The 21,525-nt window shown below is 40.3% G+C and overlaps 2 protein-coding genes across 8 annotated transcripts in view; both read right to left on the bottom strand.

Moving 5' to 3' along the window:
- RUFY2 (RUN and FYVE domain containing 2) overlaps window positions 1-13,331 on the bottom strand; it is a 35,565-nt gene extending 22,234 nt beyond the window's left edge. For 5 of the 7 annotated variants that reach the window (XR_016280090.1, XR_016280091.1, XR_016280092.1 and 2 more), the window contains exons 1-6: window positions 13,151-13,331; window positions 8,760-8,933; window positions 7,357-7,474; window positions 5,386-5,487; window positions 3,365-3,488; window positions 691-752 (exon numbers count right to left, since the gene is read on the bottom strand). Coding sequence is in view for 2 of the 7 variants with exons in the window: in XM_089510489.1 (XP_089366615.1) it covers window positions 691-752; window positions 3,365-3,488; window positions 5,386-5,487; window positions 7,357-7,474; window positions 8,760-8,933; window positions 13,151-13,289 (719 nt within the window). In the remaining 5 variants the exon portion in view is untranslated. The remainder of the gene's footprint in view (window positions 1-690; window positions 753-3,364; window positions 3,489-5,385; window positions 5,488-7,356; window positions 7,475-8,759; window positions 8,934-13,150) is intronic. The other 2 variants (XR_016280093.1, XM_089510491.1) reach the window with 1 other exon arrangement.
- A 1,696-nt stretch (window positions 13,332-15,027) lies between these two features.
- The window catches only part of DNA2 (DNA replication helicase/nuclease 2), a 28,739-nt gene continuing 22,241 nt past the window's right edge, over window positions 15,028-21,525 (bottom strand). Inside the window, exons 18-21 of the mRNA XM_089508357.1 lie at window positions 20,555-20,644; window positions 17,235-17,417; window positions 16,644-16,790; window positions 15,028-15,793 (exon numbers count right to left, since the gene is read on the bottom strand). Coding sequence (XP_089364483.1) covers window positions 15,698-15,793; window positions 16,644-16,790; window positions 17,235-17,417; window positions 20,555-20,644 — 516 coding nt within the window. The 3' untranslated portion in view covers window positions 15,028-15,697. The remainder of the gene's footprint in view (window positions 15,794-16,643; window positions 16,791-17,234; window positions 17,418-20,554; window positions 20,645-21,525) is intronic.

Genomic DNA, 21,525 nt, shown 5'->3' with positions numbered 1-21,525 from the left:
AATTTAAGATATTCCTCTTAACAAATATTCTAATCCCATAGTGAAAACACCAGGCTGAAGCTGCAGTCTTGGCACATATTCTGGGCCAGTCTCAGCATGCAGCAGGGTAAAGTGACTTGCTTCAGGCAGTACCACTGGAAATGTGGGAGTGAAGGAGGTAAAAAATGATGCATGAATGATAGAGAACAACCTTTTCAAATGTTGACTAAGCTAGTGGTGAGGGTGTCATTTTCTTTTTACTTCCAGAAGCAAAGTATTTTGTGTATAAAGCTATCTTGGCCCTCTGGGCATTAAAATTGGAAAACGTACCATGTAAATCATCAGGACTTGTTTTTGTATAAATATGCATAGGACAGAGCTGTCACGGTGCTATTTCTACTGTCTATCCTGTGATTTGCATTGATCTTTTTATTACTCTCCCCCTAAATATTAATGTTTAAATGTTTCATAATTTTGTCTCAATGCTGACAAAAAAGGCAAACTGGTTTATACAGATCTTTTTTCTATCTATAGTAATATGTGCTGTTATTTTTTTTATATTTCTTCCTTCTTAATAGTGATGCTTTTAATTCTATTGGTAGTTTAAATATATTTAACTCTTGTAAGCAGTCTAGGAAAAAAGCTAGTTATAAATACATTACTTCATCATCACTGTCATCCTAAACCCCTACATTCTTTTTAAAAACGCACCTTTCTTTGCTTTCTATATCATCTTCGTTCTTTAAGTACATAGAAAAATCAATCACACCAACCTAGGAAGAAACAGATTTATTAAAATGTTACAAAAAAGCAACTAATTTACTTCTATGAAAACATTCATGAGGGGGAATTCAAATATAGGTGGAGAAATATATATCAAAAAGTTATAACAGCACGCAGAATCCATGTTACTTCTGCTAAAAACATTCTTTAGTTAGAAGAAGCAAAAACTAGGACTAGAGGACCTTTCTACACAATCTGTGTTTATAATAAATGACAGCTATCTGTCATTGGTGAGACAGAGTGGCATAGTACAGTGGGCCCTTGCTTTACGTGGGGATCCGTTCCCGTTATAACCAATGGGGCTCATGTTCGCTGCTCGGCCGCGCACGCACCCCACAGCCGCACACGCAATTTGCGAGCCCCATTGGATATAATGGGGCTCGTGCTCACTGTGCAGCAATGCGTACACATGGGGTGCACGCGCATTTCCCAGGCGACTTCAGCATATGCTGAAAGCCGCCTATAAGGAGCCTGCGTATGGTGCAGGCTCACTGTAGTTTGAGCGTTAAACTATGACTCTGGAGACTAGGGTTCAAATGTCCACTTGGCCATGGAAACCTACTAGATGACCTTGGGCAAGTCACAGTCTCTGTGCCTCAGAAGAAGGCAAAGGGAACCCCCCTCTGAAAAACTGTGCCAAGAAAAATCCCATGATAAGATTGCTTTAGGATTAAAGGTAAAGGTAAAGATTTCCCCTTTGACAAGGTTGTTGTGTCCGACTGTATGGGTGTGTGTGTGTGTGTGCTCATCTCCATTACTAAGCCAAAGAGCCAGCATTGTCAAAGACAACTCTGTGGTCAAGTGGCCAGCATGACTGCACAGTACGCTGTTATCTTCCCACCAAAGTGGTACCTATTCATTATTAAAAAATTTTGCACTTTTACATGCTTTTGAACTGCTAGGTTGGCGGAAGCTGACACTAGTGATGGGAGCTTGCTGTGTCACGTGGCACCTGGACCTTGAACTGTCAACCTGGTTGATCTTGCAGTCATCAAAATCAGCCTCTTAACCACTGAGCCAGATTTGCGTTAGGGTCACTATAAATCAGAAATGACTTGAAGGCACCATATCAACAACATCTGTTATTGGTAAAGTGCATTTTACAAGTCTTCATTCAAAGTTGAATTAACTATGCAAATCGATATTTTCCAAGCACTTACTTCTTCCCAAATTTCACTTGTTTGCTACTGACTACATAAACTGTTTCTGAGGGGAATGTCACATCATCTCATAGTGGTTCTGGCCCAGATCTAACAGTGTCCTTTGATATCCAGCATCACAGTAATTGGGATTTTCTTTCTATTTTTCTTCATCCCACAGCAGTACTCTGTGGTAAGAAAACCCTGTTTCAAAGGCCTCCCCAGTATTCTAGAACAGGTTTTAAGTGTCTGGGAGGGGGCTGTAGGCAGAAAAGGAAAATACCAATTTTGAGAGCAGCAGTAGGAAATACAGCACTGCTGTTAGTTTTTCCTCCCCCAATTTGAAAACTATGTTTCAATGTTTTCTAGTGTTTAGGATTGGAAATATTAATAAAGCTCAATTCCCTCTACTAATGGCAAAGCAAAGATATATACTTCAAAGAGCAGGGCAGAGATGCAGAGATCACATATAACTATCAGCATCCTTCTAGCACCCATATGGTCTGCGGCTGATATTGTTCAAGGGCTTTGCAAGATAATCATATATATAAAAAGGAAACAAGACAATAATGGTTTACTTAGAAGTATTTTCTGACCAACCAAATGTTCCTGATCAAGAAGTTTCATCACATGAACTCCATCAATATTCTTGTGAACCAGCCCTTTCATTATGTTTTGAAGGAAGTAACTGTGGCTGGTACATACAGGTGGGAAGCAGCGTCCTGGCAGCGATTCTAGGGTTTAGGAGTGCGCAGCGACCACACACTCCTGAACTCTACTCCATATGGACGTCACGATCATGGTGGCCTCCCATCCACATGGGGGCCATGATGACACAAGCGCGGCGCAGCATCCGCACGTCGCACTGCTACATTCACATCATTGACATGCACCAGGGTGCCAATGGGCCCTTGGTAGTGTCACCGAAAGGAGCTGCATTTCGCAGATCCTTTTTGGGGCAGATTGTCGTCACAGCCGTGCAGTTGCCACAGCAACGATCCAGAGAAGAAATGTGTGGTCTCTGGCCGCCCTTTTCTTCTAATCTGTTCAGCCCCTGTTTTGCTTAGGAAATAACAAGCCTTCCAATCAACTAGTTCCATCCTAACAAGAAAGTTATTCTTCTCTTTTAAGGGATTTTAAGTACGTTGCATTCTGGTCTGTCAGCTTGGAGTTTATTCCCAATTACATTACAAGGGGAAAAAACTTAGGATTTAAGGCCAAGCAGTGGTTTGAGTGTTGGGCTACAACTCTGGAGACCAGGGTCTGATTCACCGCTTGGCCATGAAACCCAGTGGTTGACCCTGGGCAAGTCACATGCTCTCAGCATTGGAGAATAGCAAAGGCCAACCTCCTCTGAACAAATTTTGCCAAGGAAACCCCATGATAGGTTTGCCTTAGGGTCACCATAAGTTGCAAAGGCACACAACACACACACACATCAGCTGAATTATATTTCCACTTACTTGTGAATCCAAGTCTTCTCCTTTTACACACAGGTTTGCATCAATTACATTTAATCCAACAAGCAACCCAACGATAACTACTCCTTCTTCTTCCATCATCAGTGCATGATTTTCATAAAATTCACTGTAAAATGCATTTAAATACTTTATATTGTTACACTTTAAAATATTTCTAAAACTCCAGCCCATCCTGTAATTGGCTTTATTTTCAAGCCTCTCTTCAAAATTGCTTCATCATGTGTACTCCAAAAGGTTTAAAAGCTTAGCTCACCACAGCAAACTACAGAATATGCCAACTTAAAAAGAATCAAAGTTCTTTTTTTAAAAAAACCAGAGATCTATGGTGCTGGCAAGCAAGGCATTGAAGGATTACATGTCCAACCCTATCCTAGCAGCAAACCGTGGTGCAACCAAGAGTTGCGACAGAACCCTACTTCTGCCAGTTGCACAAAACCTTGTGGGTTTTGCCACCTCATCTCCATACCCAGAAGGGTTTGAATTTCAATTAACATTCTCTCACACAGTCGTCTGTCTCTCAACTCTCCACACCACTCTATGCATCTGAGGAAGTAAGCTCAAGTCTAAAAAAGCTTATGCTACCAGCTTCTTTCTTTCAGTTAGTCTCAAAGGTGCTCCTAGATAGCTCTGAATATTTATTCAGTGTGCATGCTCTAGCTGGACTAACATTTGGGCTTAGCCCATATGCTACAAGGCAACTGTGTACTTCATTTTACTTTGGGAAATTTTAGTGAAAAATACATATTCAACTATTTTTTGTGTTCTTTAAATCATCTATTTGTCAGCCTATATTTTAAGCTAGACATGAATAACCTGGCCTAATAACAAGAACATGAAGTGTTCAGATTTGTTGTGCAAAGAAATTGCATGTAATTTTTTTTATTCAACCAGTTGAAGAAAGATATAGCAATAGCAAGTACATTTCTATATGGCTTACCGATGTATTAAGCAGTTTACAAAGTGTAAGCTAATTGCCCCCAACAAGCTGGGTACTCATTTTAGCGACCTATAAAAGGATGCCAGTCTAAGTTGACCTGGAACCCCTGCCTGGTATTGAACTCACAACTTTGTGGGTGCAGTACAGGCATTTAACCACTGCGCCACTAGGGCTCCTGTGGTATACCTTTATGACAGTCTGTAAGTAACTTGTTACCAAAATGTTTATTTGTAATTAATTCTTTTTTCAAGAACTATGGCATAACTAAGGCTGCATCTGCACTGCAGAAATAATGAAGTACAGTGTGCGCGCGTCATACGCAGACACACTATACGCAGCTTTCAGCGGGGCGGCATGTCCCGTTTAGATTAATGGGCCGTGTGCCTGTGGTGCGTGTGCGCCACCACCACATGCACGAGCCCCATTATTTTCAATGGGGCTCGAGCATACACACTTTTTTTACGTGGGAGGGGAGCAGATCCCCCGCATAAAAAAGGGTGCAGTGTATGACACTGCTTTAATTGCAATGGCTCAAAGCTATGGAATTCTGGGATTTGTAGTTTTGTGAGCTATTTAGCCGTCTCTGTTCTGTTCTGTTCTGGTGCCACGGCAAACTACAAATCCAAGGATTCCATAATATTGAGCCATGGCAGTTAAAGCAGTGTCAAACTACATTAATTCCCTACTGCAGATACAGCCTAAGTTATGTCATGATTACAAAGTAACAAGCTTGAGTTAACTCCTTTTGTGATGTTACTGGAGTTTTACAGTTATCTCTATATGTTTTGACAATAGTTGTGGTTTCACTAATTAGGTGTGTTTGTACTATAAGCTAACAACCTGTGGCACTCCGGTAGGTTTCTTAGGCAAAGTAGTTATTTAAGTATTCTCTGCAGGAATGGAAAGAGGGTTTGTTTTTAAATAAATGGCACCAAGTTGAGGTGTTGGGGAGTGGGAAAAAGTATCTGTAAATAACTTTCCAAGCTCTGATCTTTACTGTTAAATTACTAAGTTGTAATTAAATATAAAGCAGCTGTACAATTCAGATAGCAATTACAGTACTCACCTAAGGAGATCTTTCCGGAAGATAAGACATCGTAGGTAGTCAGCCATCTTTTTTTGCATGAGTGCCAGTCGTAGCCATGCCCGAGCACGTCCTAATGAAGTCCTGATGAACGAAGGCAACAGCCCCAAAACACACTTGTTAACCAGAAGTACTGTTTAAATGTAACCAACAATTTTCGATAAAGAAACAAATATTTATTGAGTCATTTTGATTTTCAGTTTGAACAAATTCAGGATAAAGCTGGTTATGGTTTTATTTGAAGACAAAATCAAAGAGGAAATTGATAATAAGGTAAGATAGTTCAAAAAAATTGACTGTCATACTGTTCTTAACACTGTATCCACGAATACAGAAGCTAGAAATGCAGTATAAAGAAAATTTCCCAGTAACCATTTGCCTGATATTTTACAGCTATCCAAAATTATACTTTTATATCCCAAACAGTACACTTTTAAAGCACTGTGTTTTGAGAGTCCTCAGCCACTCCTTACCATCTTAAAAATGGGTGTAGGGGTCAAGCTTAGTTTTCAACATAAAATATAGAACAGTGCCCTAGAATTATACACGCTGTTTCATTACAATAGCCTGGTGTTTTGGGGAGATCCTGCTAAGATTTATTTTAAACTCTCCTTCCCCTGTTTGAAACTATGTGAAATGTTGAGTCTTTACGTGTAAACAATGCAACCAATCAAACAAACCACTTTAACAAATATGCATGTTTAAACCAAAGGTCCCATTTCACTCAGACAAGAAATAACATTTCTGTCTGTTTAAACTCATAATTGCTCTTTCGTATTTTCCAACTTACGGGAACCCTAAGGCGAAGCTATCACAGGGTTTCGTGACAAGATTCATTCAGAGGCAGTTTGCCTTTGCCTTCCTCTGAGGCTGAGAGAGTGTGACTTGTCTAAGTTCACCTAGTGGGTTTCCATGGCCGAGCGGCAATTCAAACCCTGGTCTTCAGACTCGTAGTCGAATGTTCAAATCACTATACTACACTGGCTCTCAAACTTAGAATGATCTTATTTATGAACTGCATCTTTCAGGGATCTAAAATTGATCAATGCACTGTATAATTTGGTGGCAGGGAAGGAATCACTATAAGATTCAACACAATCTCATAGTATTGGAACAGAATTAAGCAGCTAATTTCCTAAAATACTAAAATTCAAACAGTATGTGCTTTCACTTAGGGGTAGCTTTCCTATCATGTCATGTCATTTTGATGATCTCACATCTGCTATGCAAGAACAAATTGGATTCAGGACTCAGAGAGTCCACTCCCAAGCACTGTTTTGAATTCCTTTAGTGATGATAGGGTAACAGAAGGGGTCAGAGCCCTGCCCTGACATAATCTGACTCCTTAAATTGGTCTCAGGGTTGGACTCTCTTAATCCACAAGGTTTCTTGTCCCTGGTAAGACGAAGACAAAAGAGAGCTCTTTTCTCACAGGTTTCAGAGCTCAATAGCTAGGATAACAGTATTACCGCACTCAGAAAGAGTTGATATGAGAGAATCAAATCTCAGATGCTGCAACTTTAGGAATAACAATAGAAATTTTAGTTCTTAAAAGGTGTTGTTGTTGCTGTTGTTGTGTGCCTTCAAGTTGTTTCCAATTTACAGCGACCCTATCATGAGGTTTTCTCGACAAGATTTGTTCAGAGGAGGTTTGCTATTGCCTTTATTTAATCCACTGAGGCTGAGAGCATGTGCCTTGCCCAAGGTCACCCAGTGGGTTTCATGGCTGATCTGGGAACTGAATCCTGGTCTCCAGAGTCACAGTACAACATTGAAAAAACTGGTGACTCTTAAAAGGTATCCCTGCTTATTCACATCTCATGGTCTATATAAAGAGAGTGGAAAAGGAAGGTTCTATCCTTGGGAGGAAAGCATGATTATAAATTAAAGAAATAAATGAGTAAGCTTAAATAAGTTACATACAATGTTTATTTAATTGTAAACACAACTTACTTGAGACCAGGTAAGTCTCTAACACTGGCAGCAATTTCCTCAGCTTCTGGGTACAGTTTCTCCACAAGCTCCAGAGGGCCCCATATTGTTTTATTGTAACTTAGAAAAGATTTTTTTACTGGAAAGAAGAGAATATAACATAACAAAGCTTACAAAGGTTAAAAATAAGATTAGTTAAAAACTTGATGATAAAAATTTTAAAACACAATCAAACAATCCTCATATTAAAGTATAATTACATTGAAAAAAAGTATACAATAATTTTAAAAACAGACCACTAAAATTAAAAATACAGCACACATACCCTGTAAAAAGGCTCCCTGCTGCTAATTAAGCATTAAAAGATGGTTTGAACAAAAAGATCTTTGCCTGCCTGCAAAAGAAGAGCAGAGCCAGGAACCTAGCCTAATCTTCCAGCTTGGTAGCCACAGAGAAGGCTCTCTCCCATGTCCTCACCAGACAAGTCTGTTATTAAGCTGCACCTAATAACAGGAACATAAGAATCAAATGGGACTCCACAAAAGTAAAAAATCCCTGCAAAAATGGAGGCTTTCCAACTGCCCTCATTAATCTCAGTGTAAGCAAAATGCACCATTTCTGTCTTAGTTTGACTGGAGTGAGATAGGTCTACATTCGGTGTTCTGTATCAAGTAAGGCGACAATGAGCTTGTTGGTATGGGGAGCTCTATACTATGGAAATGTCCACCCATGGCTTTTAAACCCACAATTTCATGAGGAAAGAAGCAGCCTTGGTGACACTCATTGCACAACTACACCTCTGAACCGTAGCTGCCTTATCCCCTACCCAGTGCTTTTCATTTATGGGGGAAACACATGAATGACCTGGCAATCGTGAAAGTCCCCAAGTGCAAAATGTTGCTCCTGGAGCAGTTGTGAGCTCGCTAAACATGTCACTAAACGTGTCACTGTCTGCTTCGATATTCCGACGCACCATGATTACTTTTCTTTATTTTTTCTATTTAGTTTCTTTCTTACTTTTACATTTAGACTTAAAATGCAGCAGTAGACCTCTGGAATTGCACAGAAAAAGGGGGGGACAAAACAACCTCTAAAGGTATGCTGGGCAGGACATAAGGCAAGAAGTGGGACTTAAGGGAGAGGTCGGGAAGAGAGTGTGATGGGGCAACAGCCCTAATTGTACATCTTAAGAGTTGTGAAGATGCCTGCCACGAAAGTGGTATGTTACCATCTTATTATTACTTGTGTGACTGTTGCAAGAATGGGGCTTGTGTGAAAGAGTCCCACACCTCTACATAACGCATAAGCTTGCTTCTCAAAACAAAACACCCAGTTTAAGCTGGCACTCTCACACTACAACCCAAAAGACAATATTAGGATCCTCTAGTAAAAAGAAAATAATTTTTAATACAGTTTATTTTTACCTTTAAGGCCATGTTTCAGGCAATGCTCCATGACAACAAAGAATTGTTGCAGAGGTGGATAGTCAGAATCAAGAGTTCGTCCAAAGCTCAGAGCAGATTCAATTAGTCCCTTGATACTCAGTTTAGCCATGTTCAATAAATTTGCTCGTTCAACAGCTGTAGGGTCTTTCACAGCTTAGGAAAAACAAATAAATGAGAAAAGGAAAAATCAATTAATTCTTTATTGATCACAGCACAGCAATCTTGCCCATATCTCCATGTTAAAAAATGGAAAAGAAAAATTAAGGCAGCTATGATAAAATCATAATGCTGTGAAACTAATCATGTTACTGCCTGAAGCTTTTGCTATGGAGGAAAGACTTCTCCTACACCAGTGTTTCCCAAATTGGGCAGTTCAGCACCCTGGGAGTGGTGGAAAGATCCAGAGGGGCAGCAGAGAGGACAGTGAAAGAAAGGGGATGGCAGGGGGGCCTTTGGTCAAACCTTTAGAGCCGTGGGGGGGAGGAGGAACTGAAGCACGGGAGAGAGATGGCAGCAAAAAGGAGCTTTCATATTTGGGACCTTGCTTAAGCTTAGTGTGTTTTGCCAAGATTTGGCTAGCAGGCTGGAGCTGTACTGCTGCTCTTTCTTCCTTTTAGAACACAGCCTCATAGCCCAAAAACCCCACAAAAAACTATGGATGCCAGCCGTGAAAACTTTCAACTTCAGAGAAGAAACAATGTTTGTGTAGCCGGGGGGGGGGGGGATGACTTATGTCTGTCTCTGGGGAAGGAAGGGGAGGAGTATCCGTGCTTGGTTTTTCGAAAGAATCCTTACTCACCAGGGAGAAAAGTGGGAAACTGGCTGCACCCCAGTGAGAAGGAAACTGAGAAGCTGGGGAGAACTTTCTCCCTTTGTACCCAGTCACCTTGGAAGCAGCAACCAAGAAGTGACTGAGAAACCTCTGGCTTGCATTAGCCTTTGCCGCAAGGGTGAGAGGCTTCTTAGTCACTGCTCAGCCAGCTGTTCAGTTGCTACTCCCAAGGTGACTGGGTACAAAGGGAGCAGCAACCAAGATTGGTTATTCTGAATTTGCAGTAAAACAAAGAAATAGGCATTGGGAGTGCTAGGGCAGTCGACCAAGAGGGAAGGGGAAAGTATCCTGAAGAAATTTAGGGACCACTGTCCTACAGCATTAGCAGATGTCTTGTTCTAAATCAGTGCCAAAAGCATGTTTATTCTAAGACATCTAGTATTCCCTGGCATCTTCAAAGATGGATCACCATTAGGTAACCTGCTAGGGTTTTCTGCATCCTCTTTATAAAGAAGCCATCAATTTTTGCTATTCACAACCATGTAATGGATCTAAGATTAGAAACATTTCAGAATATTTATTAGAATGACCTTGCTTTCTGGAATTTTTTTTAGCCATTTCAGTGTATTGAACTGACAATTCCAGTAAGTGAACCACAATGACTCTGCAAGAGGAAATTCATGCATGTAAAGCTTACTTTTCCAAAGTGCATTTCATTTTCCACTTTCCATATTGAACACTGCTCTGTCTTCTACTTTTGCATTTAACACTACACCCAAAATCCTGGGATATATAGGTGCCAGCCACAGATGATGGCAAAACGTCAGGAAGAAACTCTGCTAGAACATGGCCACATAGCCCGAAAAACCCACAAAAAACTAACAACAAATTAACAATACTAAAGGCATGAAAACTAGGTTTTTGCAGCAAACAGTTGTCTTCTTTTATATATAAAGAAAAAACCTTAACAGATGTTCTTTTTTCTGTAGTTTGGATGTATGCCAGTACTAAACTTTATTTGTTAGCATTTCTCTCCAATATATATTTACAAAAGATAAAGCTATACCATAAACCAGAGGGAATGTGGTTGGCCCTTCAAATGCTGCCACACCACAACTTGCATCATTCCTCATCACCGGGGCTGTTGGTTGAGCTAATGGAAACTGCACACGTTTTCCACTGTGGCTATAAACCATTATGATATGCCAATTTAGTACATACCAGCCTCCTCCAAAGCGACACTGTCCAAACATCTTGGGCTATAATTCTGAGAAACCTATGCTGTCTGGGGCTGATAAGTGTTGAAGTCCAAAACATCTGGAGGGAATCAAGCTGGGGAAGGATGCTGTATTTCCAAATGTTAGTAAGAATATTGGTTCCTATGCCCCTAATCCCAGTGAACGTGGAGGACCCAATGTATTTCTTGATGTCAAAATGCTAAATGCAAGGTGTCAAGTAATACAGAACTCTTCTTCAGGCTTGAATCATGGAGCACAGAAATCAATCAAGCTGTCACCCTGTTAGACTGTAGCTGTTTAATCCAGACAGCTGCAGTTCAGAACAAAGTAGAGAGAATGGAAGCACACTATATTCATTAGAAATTGCTTTAGCTGCCCTGGCTCAGTGCTAGGGAATTTTGGGAAATGTAGTTTTGTGAGACATTGAGCCTTCTCTGTCAAGAGAGAAAGCTCTGGTGCCACAACTGGGTTATTTCTGCAGTGTGTTTTGGGACAATGGGAAGCCAATCTTTTCCACTGGGCAGGTCCTGCTTTGGTTCCTCAGGAAAAAGGCACTCCCTGTGTCTCTGGCCCCACAAACACTTGGGGCTGAGATTTTATTAATGTATTTATTTATCTATTTGTTTGTTTGTTTGGAGGAAGCCTTTCAGAAGAAGCCTCATCCCTTTCTGAGGGAAGCTCTTTTGGGGGGGTTTCTTTGGGCCACACAGCCTTCGTCATTTCCAGTTCTCCTCTTCCTCACGTGTCCTAACCGAATGTAGGGTTCAATAAAACCGCCATTCAATAAAACTGTAGGACATGAGGATGAAAACTAAAAACACTGATACAAACACGTATTCATGCTTCTTCTTCTTCGTCGGGGCTCAGAATGGAGGTCGATTTGGAACCCCTCCTTGGACAGAAGGCTTGAATGTAGGACATGTCTTGGACCAAAGAGGCCCTGTGTGCACCCTGTTTTTACCATGTCTTCCATTTTTGTCAAAGAGGGATCCCAAAATGTCCTCCATATTTGAGCCCTGAACGAAGAAGAAGCAGCAGCAGCAGCATAGATATATGTCAGTGTTTTTAGTTTTTAAATCTCGTCAAGTCCTACATTTTTAAAATTGTGAACGGCCTATATTTTTGTTGAATAATACACACACACACATATTATACACTCACACACATATACGTATATATATTTATAAAGGGGTGGTGTTTTGAGCTTTGTCATGTCCTCCATATTTATATTTATTGTGCATGGCCTACATTTTTGACAAATAATATATAGGGAGATAGATAGATAGATAGATAGATAGATAGATAGATTACACACACACGCACACACACACAAAATATTTATAAAGGGGTGGTGTTCTGAGCTTTTGTCATGTCCTCCATATTTATATTTATTGTGAATGGCCTACATTTTTTTATGAAGAATATATAAGGAGATAGATAGATAGATAGATAGATAGATAGATGGATGGACGGACGGACGGACGGACGGACGGACGGACGGACATATTATACACACACTCACACACATATATAGGGAGACAGATAGATAGACAGACATATTATACACACACTCACACACATATATAGGGAGACAGATAGATAGACAGACATATTATACACACACTCACACACATATATAGGGAGACAGATAGATAGACAGACATATTATACACACACTCACACACATATATAGGGAGACAGATAGATAGACAGACATATTATACACACACTCACACACATATATAGGGAGACAGATAGATAGACAGACATATTATACACACACTCACACACATATATAGGGAGACAGATAGATAGACAGACATATTATACACACACTCACACACATATATAGGGAGACAGATAGATAGACAGACATATTATACACACACTCACACACATATATAGGGAGACAGATAGATAGACAGACATATTATACACACACTCACACACATATATAGGGAGACAGATAGACAGACCTACATTCACACAATATTTATAAAGGGGTGGTGTTTTGAGCTTTTGTCATGTCCTCCATATTTATATTTATTGTGAATGGCCTACATTTTTGATGAAGAATATATAGGGATATAGATAGACATATTATACACATACTCACACAGACAGATTACACACACACACAAACAATATTTATATAGGGCTGGTGTTTTGAGCTTTTCTCATGCCCTCCATATTTATGTCGCTGTTGTTGTTTCTGGATGCCCTACATTCTGTGTCGCCTTGCCCTCCTTCTTGGCTAAGGTCCCCCTCCTGCTGCTCCCTTGCAAAGCCCACCCAGGCGCCCTCCCCTGGAGAGGAGCTGCAGCTCCCATCATCCCCACCCTCCCTGCCTCCCTTCTCACCCATGGCCAAGGAGGAGCAGCAGCTCCCTGAGCAGCTCAGCGCCGTCCCAGCCTTGGCGGCCTTCTTCTTCCTCCTCCAGCTCTCCTCATCCTCCATCTCTTCCTCCTCCTCTTCCTCCTGGACCCTCTCTCTCAGCATCCCTTCCTCCTCCTCCTCGGCGCCCCTTGTGGCAGGAGGACTCCCAAAGTGGGTGGGGATGATGGGGCGGGGGGAGTGTGGAGCCATTGGACCCAGCATTGATTTTCTGACACTTAAAAACATACCCAGGGAGGAGCCTTGGGAGGGTCTGTTGTTGTGCTACTGCAGTCTAAAGGAGATTGCTGTTTACTTCAATAGTACAACAACTACAAGGGTCTCTGTGGGGTGTGTGTGTTGGTTGCAGCCTTCCAGAGTGGTCCTACTTTTCCATCAGTGTCCTACATTGGTGTCACCCCCCCCCCCCTCCATTGACCTCCTCCTCCTCCCATTTCACACTATACAGAATCCTTAGCAATGCTTTATTTGCACTGTTACTCATGAATCTAGTTCCCATATGCCACTGAATACAATAATGCTAATACAGTGGACCTTTGTTACCTGCTGTGGTTTGGTTCCAGGACTTCCATAGATAACAAAATCCATAGATGCTCAAGTGCCATTAAATATAATGGGACAACAAAATGGTGTCTCTTATATATAAAATTTAAAGATATAGCCATGTTAGTCTGTAGAATTAATATGTATAGAAATTTTGTAGCATATGTAAATTCGGGTTGTGCATATGATGTTGTAATTTGAAGGTATAATTTTAATTTTGCTATCAAAAAACATCTAGGGGTAGCCGTGTTGGCCATATAGTGAATCCAATAACATCCAAACGTTAATACTGTACCTTTATTGCACTAACCAAAATGCACATTGATTGGTGCATTTTGGCTGGCCCCATAAAGGTATCATTGTTTGGATGTTGTTTAATTTTGCTAGTCGCTTATGTCAAAATTACAGCCAGCTCTCCTTATCCACGGGTTTTTTAATGCACGGATTCAAGCATCCACAGCTTGGAAACTATTCACCCACCAAAAGTATAAATTCCAAACAGCAAACCTTGATTTTGCCATTGTACCACTATGGAAAGCACCAAACTTAGCCGAATGAAGTGGAAATTCATCAACCTCTTCAAGAAATCTGCCCAGATACAGACAGGTATCTTCTTTCTCAACAAGTGCAAACAATGGGAATTTGTTCCTAAGGGAGCCCTTTGCAAACTATGTATCATATAGAGCTCACGGGTTCTACTCATGCTGACTGGGTCTGCAGTAGCCAACATTCATTTTCAGTTTCCTTCAGTTAAACTCTTACACTCCTGTCTGTCCCTGGCTTCACACCAGCTTGATTTTCTTATATACTCTTTTATATGGGAATATGCATGAAGAGAAAGGCATTTGAAATATACCATAAAGAAATAAAATAATTTTTTTTTGCCTGAAAGCTCACATATTTTCATTTTTTTAGCTCACTAACAATTTGGAAGTGACACAAAACAGGTTTTACTCCATTATAAAAGCATTCTGACTTGGTTGTCTAGCAGCGGTCTTTTACTCACCGCCAGCAACCAGGCTAATTGTACTAACAAGGGTAAAGTTACAGCTTGGTGTTAAATGAAAATGCAGTGAGTGTGTTTAGTTAGAATCTTCAAACTATAAATGCAAACAATATATCAACTTTATTTTATTACAACTTACAAAACCGGTTTAGAATTTTAAGAACTGTGTCAAAAGTATAAACATTTATACATTATAGAAATATATACACACACATACTTTTCAATCTTCAAATGCAATTGTGAACACTAGTGGGTAATAGTACCAAAACAATAATATGTACACATCCAGATGAATAAGTTAAAAATATAAAGCATGAGGTAGTTGTCTTTCAGAGTATCTTTTTCAGGGTGTTTTAACAGAGCAAGATGGATTTACGCATTTCTTTAAATCAAGTTAGCACCAGAATATATAATTTGCAATTTAGTTTATCCCTCTAAATAATGAACTAGTTATGGTATTATGAAATGAAAATGTGTTTTTCCTTTTAAAATTTAGGCACTCTTAATAAAGTGACATATAGTGTTAGAACTTCAAATTAGAGGTAAGAACAAAGTGTCGCTGGTTGTTTTTGTGAAACGTTTAAATCCTGGGGGAGGTAGGCCACAGACTTTGAAAGGAAAAAACTCCAGCAAGCTTACTGAACGACAATATTTTGTATTCACATGCTAACATTCACCAATAAAATAGGTTTGCTCAAGTTGTAAAACTACATACACATTTTCTTTAATATCCTTAAAGTAAGATCACTGCATGTATAATCCTCAGCCAAGATTAAATTATCCTTTCCACATCTAGGGAACACAATTCAGCCACTGTCAAGCCCTTTTGACATTCCAGTCGGGTATTAAGTCACTATTCTGCTCTGAAACCTTCCAGCCTTTAAAGAGTTGTGTAAGAGTCCTGACTGTGTCCAAAAATGTGCTAAAATTAAATTTATCTGGAAATATGTCACACATATAAGTTTCAACTGTAGGATGAAGATTTTGTCTTGATGTCTCCTTGTGACAGGAGGTTCCAATGGAAGACACTTTCACATGCTCCTAATGGAATACTGAAAATGTAAAAGATATTAAGGATAATATATTTTGCAACACTTGCAACAGGGAAAAATGCATCACGGTTTGATGGGGAGTTTGGACAAATTTGGAGTCTAGCATCTGAACTATCAGGGAGCCAGCGCAGTGTAGTGGTTTGGGCGCTAAACTACAACTCTGGAGATCCAGGGTTCAATTCCTGCTCAGCCATAAAACCCACTAGGTTACCTTAGGCAAGTCATACTTTCTTAGCCTCAGAGGAAGGCAATTGCAAACCACCTCTGAAGAAATCTTGCCAAGAAAACCCTATGATAGGTTCACCCTGGGGTCAGAAACGACTTGAAGGCACACAACAAACAACAATCTGAACTAATACCAACACACACTGTAGACCACCACAGTACAAAATGGGAGTAGGATGGGAATGAAGAGTAAGATTAGTTTCTTTTTACAATTTAATTACTAAGTAGCACTAAAGTAAGCCTCTCTTGATTGGATGAACCCAGAGTATTTGTGTTTTAAATTAAGGCTGGACAGTACACAGCCTATTGGTGGATCACCAGCTCATTTTTGACTCTCCGCTGCTATGCAAAACCAAGTAATTTTCCCTTTTAAAAGTTGGATAACATTCCTGGAAGAGTGATTCAACTTTAAATGTTTCCAACATGCCTTGTTTGAAAAGATAACTATTTGGTCTTGTTACCATATTGGCCAAATGTTGGTGATAAAACAGAAGATTCAGCAGTGATTGTCTCCAGTGGGCTCAGCGTGAATAAAGCACAGAAGTTGCCACTTGTATTACATATTAGATACTCTTAATGTAACCTGTTCATTTAATAACATAAGAAAAAAGATCCTCACAAAAAAAAGGATATCAAAGCTTCAGTTTTCAAGTGAGCAAGTAGCTTCTTTAGAGGAAGATACTGACAAAGGGATGGCACACAACCCAGCATAACTAATTTGTGTTTGGCTCTTGTAATGGCAACATTGAGACGTCTCCAGTCCTTCAAAAGTTCTCCAAGCTGTAAGAAAAAACAATAGACATAAGAATAAAAAATGTAACAAAATTATCTGTTTTGTACTTCGTAGAATATATTTAATCACTACTGGGGATTAAAAAAAAGTAATAGATAGAATTTTTCACTGCACAATCTATCTACAAAAACACTTTTTATGAATACTTCTACTCAAAATAGGATTTTGACTAGATCTCTTTTCTCTGTTTGAAAATGGACTTTACCACACAGTTCTAGGACATTTGTGCAGATTTGAAGTTCCTCTTGCTTATACAAAACTAATTCTGCAGTTATTTGAAACATTGCCTATATATCTTAGCAGATACTAGTGAAGTCAGTGTTTCCTTACTATACGTTTACTGTAAGTATTATGTAAGCATGACCAAAGTAGCAGCAATTAACTGACAGCATCTGAAATTTCAAGGTCATTCCAAAATACGGTCTACTTACTTTTCCATCAGTGTTACTCCTTACAAATGAAACTATGATTATACTTTTGTCTCTTCCTTGATACTTGTCCACAGTATTTACTTCTACCTTACTGATACACGAGCTTGTCATCAGCTCAGTGATTACTTTTAGTTGATGTCTGTATGGAGATATGACCCCAATATCTGATGGCTTACAACCAGCCTAAAAAAGAAGTTCCAGATATTAAATTATGAAATCTAGCAGATAAGTCATGTTTATCATACTGTGTTAGAAGACCTTTTAAGAAACTGGAATGCCACATTCACAAAATATGTAGGTGTGTCAAGCCAATGCAAAGAAAACCACAAAATTGAAAGTGCATGTCCAAATGTAAACTCTACTCATTCCCTTCAAACAACGTAGATATAAAAACAGGAGGTTTATTTTTAAGATGCCCAAACAATTAAATTTTGTTTAGGAATGAACACAGCTTGCTCATAGGCTAACTGTCTAAAAGATATCATCAGCAAAACTAATGGTAATGGAAAGGAGAAGGGGAGGAGAGTAAGACAGAGTTTAGAAATCAAAAACTTGGAAAGAGGCACATTTAAAGCACAATTTAAACAGCAAGTAAGCAGAAATATATATGTTAGTAGACAGGGATCTTCAGACAGGATAAGCATACGAAGGGAGAGTTGTAAAGCTGAGAAAGTATAAACATTTAAGAGAAAATTATAGACAAGTGTTTACAACCATAAGAAAACAAGTAAACTGAATAGTAAGAGGGAGCGAAGCAATTTAAAATTTTTTAAAAGACAACTATATCTGCAGTGGTTTGGTTCCAGGATCCCACGTGGATACAAAACATGCAGGTGTTCAAGTCCTTATTTTAAAAAAAGGAACAGCAGCAGACAATTCTGGCCACCAGCTGCACATTCTCTGGCCTTCCCCACCTATGGGGAGCCTGCCAGCACACAAGGTCCCCATTTGACTCTCAATGACAGCAGGCAAGAGGAAGACCACTATGTTGTGCCACATTTGCAACTTGGAAGCCATGGATCATTTCCAGGTGTCCTCCCATCCAGCAGCCACTCAAATTCAGGCTCCCCTGCACCACATATGTTGCAAAGTCCATTGCAGCTATCTGTCCTTTTCTCCACTCTGGATCCGCTCCAGTCCATCTCTCCCTGTTTCACATGGGACCACGGCAACCAGACACGGCAGTCCCAAGGCTGGCCACCACTGCGGTCCTGAATGAGCTCCCAGCAAGCAATGCCTTTTTTTGCACTCCTTTTTTTGGCAGCCCCGGCGTAGCTTTAGCCCAATCGAGGGGCATGCATCACCTGTACCCCACACCCCCAGATTGGCACTTTTGGCCTGTGTGTTTCAGGCCAAAGAAAGACTTATTCTTTTTTTACCCGAGGATACCTCTCTAGGAATCTCAAGGTCCTCAAGTGCAAATCTATGGTCAGCATTTGTTGGATGCTAACCATAGAATTGTGCTGGAAGACCTACAAATGCATAGAGAAGTGTTCTCTCTAGGAATCTCTAGGTCATCCACTGAAAACTCTTATAGGCATCGACCACAGAGTCACACTAGAGAGCCTAGAAATCCCTAGAGAGGACATATTAATCAAATCCATGAATAATCAAATCTACAAAAGTCAAACCTGCAAATGTGGAAGGCCGACTGTAATTTCCACTTAAGCCACTCACACACACATTGTGCCCGACTTCTTTGGGGCCTGTAATCTTGAAATCATTATGTCCCACATCCATCTTTGTTTTGTGCACCTCTATTTTTCAATCATCAGCTCAGAAGGGCAACTTCATGCAGAGAGAGACTAACTCTAAATAATGTTTTGCAGAATGTTCTTGTTGACCCCAAAGTTAGGCAGGGTCACATGGGAGTTAGTTTGGTTGCATTTAGTAAGATTTAGTACCATGCAAATATGCATAAGACAGCAACTGTAGGAAGAAAAAGCAGGGAAAGATGAGGGTGGAAGTAGTGTATGTGTAAAGCAGGTACCGTAGATACTTATAAAGAGCAAGCCTGTATAGGTTTACAAAGAAATAAGTACCAATGATTTCAGTAGGATTTATTCCAATGTAAGCATATGCAGAATTTGCGTCACACATTTTCTTAGAGAAGTTTCACCTCTGAACCCTAAGAGTTTGTGCTTTGTAAAATGGGTAGATGACTACTAAATAGAGATAAGCAACTGCTTTAGGCTAGGGCTGGGAGGAACTGCACTGGCCATCTGCTGGACACTTTTCGACACCTTCCTACTTGTATCTCCTGTCAGGATTTTTAATTTGATCAACTTTTTTCAAAAAAAGGTTTTCTAATACTGAACACCTCACCCATAGGGAGTATGGGGCACAATTTCACCATGCCCTCCAACTTGGCTTCCAGACTCTTATAAGATGATGCACAGCCTTTATTTAACAAAGAAATATACCATAAGTAAGCAGCCTAAATACTCAAAAGGCACTAGATTCTGTCTGATCTTAGAACTATGTAGAGTCAGCTCCGTTTAGTACTTGAATGGGAGTCTGCCAATGAATACCAAGTGCTGTAGACTATATTTGAGAGAAAAGAACTGGCAAAATCAACTCTGTGTATTCCTTTCCTAAGAAAACCCTGTGAAATTCATGGGGCTGCCTTAAGTCAACAGGCAGCTTGTAGACACACATACATAAACCTTATATCAACTTTTAAAGTTTCTTTCACCAAAAAAGTTCCACTTTTTAAAAAGGGCGAAATCTTCATGAAAGCAGAATTGTGATGTAGAGGAGAGGTTTTTTTTCTGTATAGTATTCTAAATAGGATAACTCAATTTCATTTGCAGCTATCTGCCTGAAAATTTGGTAGGATGGTGGGGAATTCAGACACAGGGAAGAGGAAGGCAATAGCAAAAAAACACCATGTTCAACCTAATGTTAAAATGAGCAATCTGCTTAGACACACGTCTCTTTTCACATGATAATTACAGAATCACAGAATCATAGAGTTGGAAGAGATCCCAAGGACCATCCAGTCCAACTCCCTGCCATGCAGGAACTTATAATCAATCACAATCAAATGGCCATCCAGCCTCTCTTTAAAGATCTGCAAAGAAGGAGTCTCCACCATACTCTGAGGGAGTGTGTTCCACTGTCGAACAGTTCTTACTGTCAGAACATAAATACATAATCAGGCTTTGATGGAGGAAAGGACATCAGGTCTACATACAACATTAGTCCTTTCTGGAGAAGGCCTACAAAAATGATAGTTGTTACTTAAATCCCAATGATTTCATAGCTGACTTCACTCTTACATTTTCCTCCCTTCCAAATAATAGAAACAAGATCAATACCTTTATAAACATAGATGTCAGAAATAGCACTAGTTTGGCTTCTGTCATGTTGCTCACACCCCCTTTTTCTGTCTGTTCTTGTGCTGGAACCTGTAAAGCAAAGGCAAAGTGAAATCTGAAATAATGCAAATTCCAACTTGTTTAGGAAAAAGGATGGCCTAGATTTTTTTATATTAAAAATGACAGCTTGCAGATGATTTGCTTATGCTAAAGAGGAGAAAGCCCACACTAAGAACTGAAGGTAGTCATGCTGTAATACAACTGTGACAAGGAGAAGGACTTTGGGAAGACAGAGGAGGCATGTCCTGGAAAAAGACAGCACCGATGGGAGACTACAAGGACCGACAGTCCCTAGAGTGAAAGGGGAAGGAGAGAGGCTCCGAGATGCGGCTCCTAAAGGGGAGGGGCTGGGAGATAAAAGAGGAAAGGGCGAGGCACGCACCGAGGAAGGCGTGAGCGGAAGAGAGACTGGTGAGGCGGTCACGTGGAGGGAGAAAGGTATGCGTTCTGGCAAGACTGGGGCCTTGGCCAGGAGGGGAGTTCTTCACCGGGGAGTGGAGGTCCCGAAGCTGTGAGGAGCCCAGGGGAAGAAGGTTTCCTAGCGGAGTTCTCCCACCCACACTCTTCACCACCGAGTTTGTCCAAGAGAGGTTTGAGGCTGGGATATTGGTCACGGGGAGCATTTCATTGGGACCTTCAGGGAAGGTACTGACCTGCCCAAGAGGAGGACCTCGACACCGAGGAGGACCTGTAGGACTTCCTAATCACTAAGGGTATTGGTGAAGTAACCAAGGACCCGAGCCCTGTGACGTAACAAGGACTTGACTGTTGTGTTATTAGTTATATTAAAAGTTCATCAGCATTACTTTTTGGTTGTTTGGAATTATTCATCATTATGGACCCCCTCCAAGAAACCTGGAGCTGGGGGCGTCCCCTGTGGCCTTGCTACAACAACATTTTAAATGAATTCT

This window comes from Sceloporus occidentalis, unplaced genomic scaffold (genome assembly GCF_023333645.1).
Source record: "Sceloporus occidentalis isolate IW3139 unplaced genomic scaffold, rSceOcc1.0.p SCAF_2, whole genome shotgun sequence".
In the NCBI taxonomy this organism is placed as follows: Eukaryota; Metazoa; Chordata; class Lepidosauria; order Squamata; family Phrynosomatidae; genus Sceloporus; species Sceloporus occidentalis.
Note: the sequence above shows the minus strand (reverse complement) of the source record. Positions and strands in the feature narration are given on the sequence as shown.